General features: G+C 54.0%; 2 protein-coding genes across 2 annotated transcripts in view; one reads left to right on the top strand and one right to left on the bottom strand.

The window, feature by feature from the left end:
• The window catches only part of CUEDC2 (CUE domain containing 2), a 6856-nt gene extending 2532 nt beyond the window's left edge, over positions 1-4324 (top strand). Inside the window, exons 4-8 of the mRNA XM_026050654.1 lie at positions 385-518; positions 1490-1660; positions 1981-2042; positions 3669-3729; positions 4094-4324. Of these exons, the coding sequence (XP_025906439.1) occupies positions 385-518; positions 1490-1660; positions 1981-2042; positions 3669-3729; positions 4094-4240 (575 nt within the window). The 3' untranslated portion in view covers positions 4241-4324. The remainder of the gene's footprint in view (positions 1-384; positions 519-1489; positions 1661-1980; positions 2043-3668; positions 3730-4093) is intronic.
• A 298-nt stretch (positions 4325-4622) lies between these two features.
• On the bottom strand, positions 4623-7524 carry FBXL15 (F-box and leucine rich repeat protein 15). Its single transcript, XM_026050642.1, has 3 exons — positions 7345-7524; positions 6167-6669; positions 4623-5804 (listed from the first exon to the last, which is right to left on the bottom strand). Exons 1-3 carry the CDS (start codon positions 7522-7524, stop codon positions 5615-5617), a joined length of 873 nt encoding a protein of 290 aa, XP_025906427.1. The 3' UTR covers positions 4623-5614.
• Between the last annotated feature and the right edge of the window lie 167 nt (positions 7525-7691).

The raw sequence follows: 7691 nt of genomic DNA, 5'->3' as shown, positions 1-7691 counted from the left end.
AAAAAAAAAAAAAAAAAAAAAAAAAAAAAAAAAAAAAAAAAAAAAGCTGTAAGTATCCACAGTCAAGCATTGGATCACAGCTAGAATTGTACTCAGAAGCAGCACCTGTAAGGTCTGGAAATACAGAGCTGAAGTACTGCAGCACGTGTGTGTTGAGTCTTCCTTCAGGTCAGTGTAAGTAGCGCTGCAGCTCTCCCCACCAGAGGCAGGAAGAACAGTAGTGCTTTACCTTCCTGTCACTTAAGGAGAGTAAAACAGTCCAGACTGAATATTTTTTCAAAACAAGAAGGAACAAGACACACTAGCAGTTTAATGCTAACAGAAAGCCCAGAACTCTTGTCTTTGTGGGGCTGATCCTCAAATAGATATTGCTGTGTCTTTAAGAGAAACCTGGCCAAAAGGCTGCGGAGGGCAGGAGTGAAGCCACTTCTGAAGACCTGACCCAGGGCCAGGAGCCTGCAGCAGGAGCCTGCAACAGGAAACATCTCTGCACTTTGACAGCAGGAGCTGGGGCTCAGGTATGGCCACCCCACAGAGGAGCAGGAGCACTGGGGGCAATGTCACCCAATACCACATTACCAGCACCCGTAAGGGCCCTTGCTGGCTCCGAAAGGTACCACAGYGGAGGTCGTGACATGGTATCACGAGTGTATGTGAGCTGCATTACGTGGCCTCAACAGCTCTGTGTCACTAACTGGAAAAAGAAAATTACCTGTTGCCAGAACAGTATGAGCCATCACTGGCTCATCCTTCCAAGCCACTGAGGTGGTGACAGGGGGCTAATCACAGCCTGTCCCAGTGCCCTGAGATCCAACAGCAGCTCAGCAAAGATGCCCCTGCAGCCCTAGCCAGGCTTTACTGTGCGCTGGCACCGTGTTACCCAGGCTCGTCCTACAATTGGAGCCGGATCACTCCGTTTTTCTCATCAGCTACCAAGCTGCAGCCAGCACAAGAAATGAGCACATTTAGGTGTCAGTGCTGGAGCCTTAAATCCCAAACTCTGCTTGCTGTTTCTCCAGTACGTACTCCTGCTTTGCAGTGAGTCATTGTATCCAGGACCAAGAGGGGCCTTCTGATAGAGCTACAGGGCACTGTGCCCGGCCAGTCCTTCCTTTCCCAGCTGAAGCATGTATAATTTTGAAGGGAGGAAAATAAATAAATCCAGCTTTGGCACCGGTGCTCAGAATGTTGCTCCTGAGCAAACTGGGCCACACAGATGAACCAGACCACAGAAGGAAATTTCCTACCTTAAGGAAATAACAAGGGGAATAGATTAAGGAAGAACAGTGCTTTGTCCTGCCAAAGACGCTCCCATATTAACTTCAGGAAGGGGATTTACAGTCAAACTTGCAAGGATTGACAGCCTTCAGCTAAGTGTAAACGATGAAGTTGAGTTTCCTGGCTTAATGTAAAACCAGAGAGACTGTTTTTAATAACCACCTCCCTTCCACATCCCCAATCTAACCTATGTCTTTCTTTCTCTAACTAGGAAGACAGTGACTTGAAGGATGGGGTGGAGCTGCTCCTGGAGATGTTTCCTGCCTGTACTGTGGGCCAGGCGGAGAAGGCACTGTCCATGGCCCTGGGGAACTTGGAAGAGGCAGTGCAGTTAATTGTGGAAGAGAAGGTGGAAACTGGCCCAGCAGTTGAGTGTGCTAAGGTATCATACTGTGAGCTAGGTGGCAGTAGGCCAAAGAGCAGTGCAGTGCCCAGGTACATATGGATATGCCAGCTGCCTGCTGCAAGCTCAAACTTTGACTTGCTCCCAGCAATGAGCTGGGAAGGTCACCCAGAACCCATCCCCTTTCCCAGCTCTCTGGAGGACAGGCGGTGCCCACAGCCAAGSTAGCACCCAGAGAAGCTGCGTGTCTGGCATCCCTCTTCCCACATGGGTGGCAGTGCTGCATCAGCAACAGCGGGGGAGCAGGACACACACCCCAAGTGTCTTGCTACTCACCTGCCTCCTTTGTCTCCTCCCAGGATTTGGCACGGCCCCGCAGGACACCCAATCACGAGGAGCTAAAACAGGTTATCTTGCAGAAGTAAGTATCCAGCATCAAGGTCCCCTTGTAGGCTTACTCTATTTGCAATAAAGGAGGATGCAGCAGGTCAGGGCAGATGACCAAGGTGAGAATAACAGTATCAACTATAAAGAGCTTAGGCTGCACGATGCTTAGAAAAGATGCCATGAAGCTGATTTGGGTATAGCTGAAGCATCTGAGCATAAGTATAATCCAGGGGTGCAAAAGCAGGTTTGGATTTCCCTGCTTCCTTTTGAGCTATCAAAAGCTATCTGCATCAGCTGGGGCACARCCTGCTAGAGATGTTCAGTAAGTCACAGTGTTGTCAGACGAGGTCCCAATTAAAGGCTCAAGGCACAGATGTCATGCTGCAGCTCAGGTAACACAGGGAACTTGTGACAGGTCACTCATATCTCAGTCCTTGGAGACAGTCCAGAGAAGACTAAAGATTTTGTTAAGGGACTGTCTTTGCAGCAGTAAATCTCAGTCACTGACAGCATGAATTTGGCCTTTCTAAAGAATCCTCTCTAGAAGGGAATTTCAAATTTCCTGGGAATTAAAATTGCTTTAGATTGGTTTAGCTTTATTCACTTCAAAAAGCACTTTAATTCTCAGTAGAAGAACACATACTCTGGTTTAATCGATGTACTTTAAGATCTCAGCTTCCATGAGTGTCCTCCTGTGGGCATGCAGACTCCACATGTCTATCCAGCCATGTTTTTTCCACTATTTTACATCCTCCCCAGTGACAGAAGAAACAGCTGATGGTCTAGGGAAGATAAAATGAGGCAGAATGGCATCCAGACTGAATTAACAATCCCTGGCCTTGCCTGTATTATGTGCAGGCTTACTTCAGAGCAGCATATAAGGGAACAAAAAGTACCACCTGCCATTTATGTTTCTGGGAACTTCACTTTAATGACATTTTGGCAACATCCTGTGCTTTAAACATCACTCAAGCACAGGTACAGAGAGCAGATCACCATAGTTGAATATATACAGGAGCAACTATATTAATTACTGAGRGGAAAAAAAAGAGTCACAGTCAGCTGCACTGTCCCCCTATTAAACCGGCTCCAAAGTCTCAAGAGCAGTAACTCAGCAGTACAGCAAGCAAATATTTGGGCCCTGGTGTGTCAGTCACATCGGGAATGAGGTGATGCTTTTATGAAGTTGCTTTCAGCTCAAACCCACTCCCTAGTGGAGCAGGACACAGAGCGCTAGGGTCACGCCATCTCCTCAGGGCAGGAGCAGCCAGCTCAGCCCCGTGCAGTGCRGATCTTACCCTTGTTTCCTTCAGCTGCCATCACTCAGGCTGAAAAGCAGCAAAGCTGCTCAAATACCAGTCTGGACCTCAGCACCTCTCTTCATTCAACAGGGGCTGCATTGTCTCAGCAGACCAAGCCTTTCAGGCCATCCACAAACACCCATGGATGCTACTCCAGGAGAATCATGGATTTTGCCAGAAGGATGGCAAACTTCTTTCCTGTTTCATACAGGGAGAAACCTTAAGTGCTCCTAGCTGCAATCTAGGCAAGTAGTATACTTTGCACAGCCACAAACCAGCCAATGGAGAGAATACATAGGCTCTGAGCAACTCTAGGCAATGCATGTTGCAGTATTTGCTAAGTGCTTCTTGTGTTTCAGATACATGATGGTGGATAGCGCAGAAGATCAGAAAACACATCGACCAGCTCCACCAAAAGAGGTGAGAAGCGCAGGCCTAGCTCAGCAGCAGCAGTTTTTAAATCTAAAAAGCTGACTGCAAGACCAAAAAGCAGAAGGGCAGTTACGAGGAAGAAACATTCACAGGGCTGCTAGTTACCAGTGGGGAAAGATTAGTTTAGCAAAGAGGTGCTGCAACATCTGCCAGTACTAAACCCCTCCTGACTAGCGTGGCTGCGGCCCCCTCTCACCAAACCGCTACTCTCCCATTTTTGACTCAGACTCCCAGCACACAGGATGGGTAACTCGGCCCATCCCACTGTCTGGCCACCCCGGGAACACTCAGCTTGGCCCCTTTCGCCAGCTGCCTGGCTGCCCAGTCAGTGTCGATGTCTTCTTTTCTCCAGGCTCCCAAGAAGCTGATCCGCTATATCGATAACCAGGTGGTGAGTACGAAGGGAGAGAGATACAAAGACATCAAGAAGCCAGAGAGTGAGGAGATGAAGAGGACTTATATCAGCCTCAAGCCAGCCAGGAAGTACAAGTTCCACTGACCACCAGTCTCTCCTGCTTGCTCTTCAGCCTCCGCCTCTCTGGCCCAGGCAGACAAGGATGGGCACATGGCACTAGGGATGAGAGGAGACTCTTCCATCCTTCACTAACTGGAACTAACCTGGAAGCCAGGACACTGCTTTCAGTTTCCCCAGCTAACAAGGAGGAGCCTTCTCTCTCTGTGAGCTGTCCCTCCACTCCAGAGGAGCACCACAACAGCTGTCTGGGTCATGGGCCTTGCATGGGACATTTTTAGATCTAATATGTGGCTTGTACTTTTGCAACAAGCTTCTTAAAAGTCTGTGTGCACTGTTGCTTTAAGTTGAGTGCCAGTATTAATAAAGATCATGTGAGTTGGTGTGTAGCTCAGCTGGAGAGCACGTGGAGAGGGCTTTACAGACATTGCCTCCAAGCCCTTCTGGGCCAAGGATGGGAGCRGGGCCGCCCTCTCTGACCACTATCTCCATCCTGATCACCACAAGAGGTGGTTGCTGTTTGGTTAACTACCTGGGGGATATAAGGATGGAAACTGGATTCCAGACCAGAGCTGGGCCACCCCCTGCCAGTGCGGTTTGCAGCACTCCATAATCCAATTGGAAACACAGCCAGGACCCCTGCTATTTCTCTCACCCCTGTTGAGTCTGATAGCCACAGTCTTGTGACRGGGAGCAGGATGGAGTTCCAGTAGGCCTGGGCACTACCAAAGTACAAATTAGAATCTAGAAGAAATTGAAAGCAGCTCGTGGCTGCTGCTTATTTGGTGCCTTTCCTCTAGTGAAGCTGCAGCAGGCGCCCGTTGCCCCAGAGCACCAGGGTGCAGCTTCCCCATTGCACTGGCCTGCACCAGCACCCAGGCAGGCAGCGAGGCCAGACACACGCACCCTGCCCGAGCTCAGAGGCACCTGCCCTCCCCAAGAGGAGGGCTGGCAGCTTCTCCCTTCTGCTCCAGCTGGCCTAGCTTGTTCCCAGCAGTTCTTGGGCATGCCCTGCATACCCGCCCTAGGGGACAGCGGCCACAGTCCCCATCAAACACTCTGCTGCTCTCTGGACAGCTGCCATGTAGAGTGTTAAAATACAACAAATGAGTCTTGTCTGTTGGCTGGTCTGGCCGAGGCCTGTTCAGCACCATGGTGTTCCTGCGAGTCCCTCCTCTCTGCGTGTTACTGCAGAGCGAGTGACATTCACAGGAGACACCATCAGGGCGCGCTCACCAACCCCAGTGGCTGCTAAACAGCCCAGAGAGGAGAGCGAGCCCCACTCAGGCCGGCCTCACCAACGGGACCAGCCTCTCTCTGCGGGTCTCAGCAGCAACGGGCTCTGGCATCCTCCTGGGATCCCAGCATCGAATCCATCCCCCCTCCCCAGCAGCAGCAGTTCTAGATCTGGAGGTTAATGAAAGGGGCAAAGCCAACCACGTCCTGCAGGAGAACCAGGGCCCTCTGCAGCGGAGGCTCCACATCCAGCTCCACTCCACGGCCTCGCAGGATGCTCAGGCTGGACTCGGCCACGTTGTGGCAGTGCTTCACCTTCAGCGAGCGCAGCTTGGGACAGTACTCGGCCAGGACTCTGCCAAGAGAGCACACACTGGTTGTCAGGACTCCAAGCACAAAACTCGCCCTCTTCTCTACTCACACCAACCAGTGCTCACCACTGCCAGACACGCAGCGTAACTGGGAGCAGCACCCCAAGAGCCCCAGAGAGAAATTCCAGGGACATGGGCAGCTTAAGCCGGCTGTGTCCCACATGGACCCTCCACAGCACCCCAAGGAATCTGGTGTCAGCAGCAAAAGGCCTCCTGAAAGGCCTGCCAGCAGCTTTTCCCAAAAACGTAGCTCTCATTGCTTCCAACATAAAGAAACTCAACTTCTCTGTCCACGCCTCTTCTTCCTCCCCGCTGCATCCCAGCCACTTCCCACATTGTCCAGTACCTGATAGAGTCATTTTTGACTCGCAGACACCCCGTGAGGTCCAGGTGCTCCAGCTCAGGGCAGCACTTGGCGATCTCCTCCACTGCCCCGTCGCCCACGTTGGCGTTGACGGCCAGCGAGACAGACTTGAGCTTGCCRCACTTCTGCGCCAGGTAGCAGATGGCTTCGTCCTTCAGCTGGCGACAGGCCGTCAGGTCCACGGCCTCGAGCGCCTTGCAGTGGTCAGCGAGGCTGCGCAGGGACAGGCTGTCCACCCACTCGCAGTGAGCCAGCGAGAGGCGGCGCAGGTTGGGGCAGCTCAGCGAGATGGCCACGAGCGCGTGGCGGCTCAGCTGGGCGCAGCCCTTCAGCTGGATCTGCTGCAGGTGGTGGTTCTGCCCGATGACGGGCAGCAGCTCCCGGTCCGTGAGCCAGTCGGAGCAGTTCTGGAGCACCAGCTGATGCAAAACTTCGTTGTCCTTCATCAGGTTAACGAAAGCGGCTCTAGGGATGGCAGGTCCAATCTGCAGGGGGAACCCACATGGAACGAGACACTCAACAGTGGTTCAAATCAACTTGGCTCAGCCTGATCCTCATCCAGAGACTCATCCCCCTCCTCTCTTCCGATGTGGCACCAAGGTGACGAAGGCYGCTCTTCCACAGTTCCTGGACAAAYGCTACCTTAAGGCTCCTCTCCCTACAACATCTAATGCCAAGGCTTCTGCCACTGCCCTCAAGAAGACAGGAACTGCTCCGACACCACACACCACTCACCAGCCCACGCTGTGCCCAAGCCTCTGCCCTCCCCAATCTCCTGGCCTGATCACGCACGTCTCCTCGGAAGCGCAGCCGCTCCTGCACCTCCCGGGCCCGTGCGGACCCTGCCAGGGCTCACGTGGTCTCTCTCTGGAGAGAGGGCCCAGCCAGCCCTCCGGAGAGCCCCGGCAGCCCTGCTGCTGCAGCCGGTGCCCCGGCAGGGCCGGGCGGCGCTCCCGGCACACGCTGCCCTCAGCCTCTTGCACCGACAGACACATTGCTGGCCCCTGAGTCACCTGCTCTCCTCCCTGCACCCGGGTACCCAGCCCGGCTCGCCAGCCTTAACCCAAGCTCCCGAGCACACACCAGCCCCCTGGACAGGGCCACAGGCTCCCCGTCAGCTGGGGAGCGGTGGCACAGCCGAGTCTCCCGGCCCCCGATACCTTGCTGGAGTCAAAGCAGCGCATGTTGGCCAGGAACAGCTGGACRAGGGACTGGAACGCCTTGCTGACCCTCTGCAGGCGCAGGAGCTGCGGCAGCGGCAGGTGGCACAGGACGTGCGGCACCAGGATGTCCTCCCAGGGCAGGTCCAGGAGGCAGCCCCTGGAAGGGGGCACGCTCATCCTCGGCCACGCGGGGCCCGGGCCGGGCTCTGTCCCCGCTCTGTCCCCTACTGCCGGGCACCCCTAGGAGAAGAGCCACAAGGAGACCCTCAGCGCGCGCCTCGGCACGGGCACGGGCACGGGCACGAGCGGGGCTCGCTCCGGCGCCGCCTGCCCGCCGGGCAGCG

The sequence above is a fragment of the Nothoprocta perdicaria genome, unplaced genomic scaffold (assembly GCF_003342845.1).
Source record: "Nothoprocta perdicaria isolate Ctin4 unplaced genomic scaffold, notPer1 scaffold_110, whole genome shotgun sequence".
Classification (NCBI taxonomy): Eukaryota; Metazoa; Chordata; class Aves; order Tinamiformes; family Tinamidae; genus Nothoprocta; species Nothoprocta perdicaria.
This window is presented reverse-complemented; position numbering and strand designations above follow the sequence as displayed.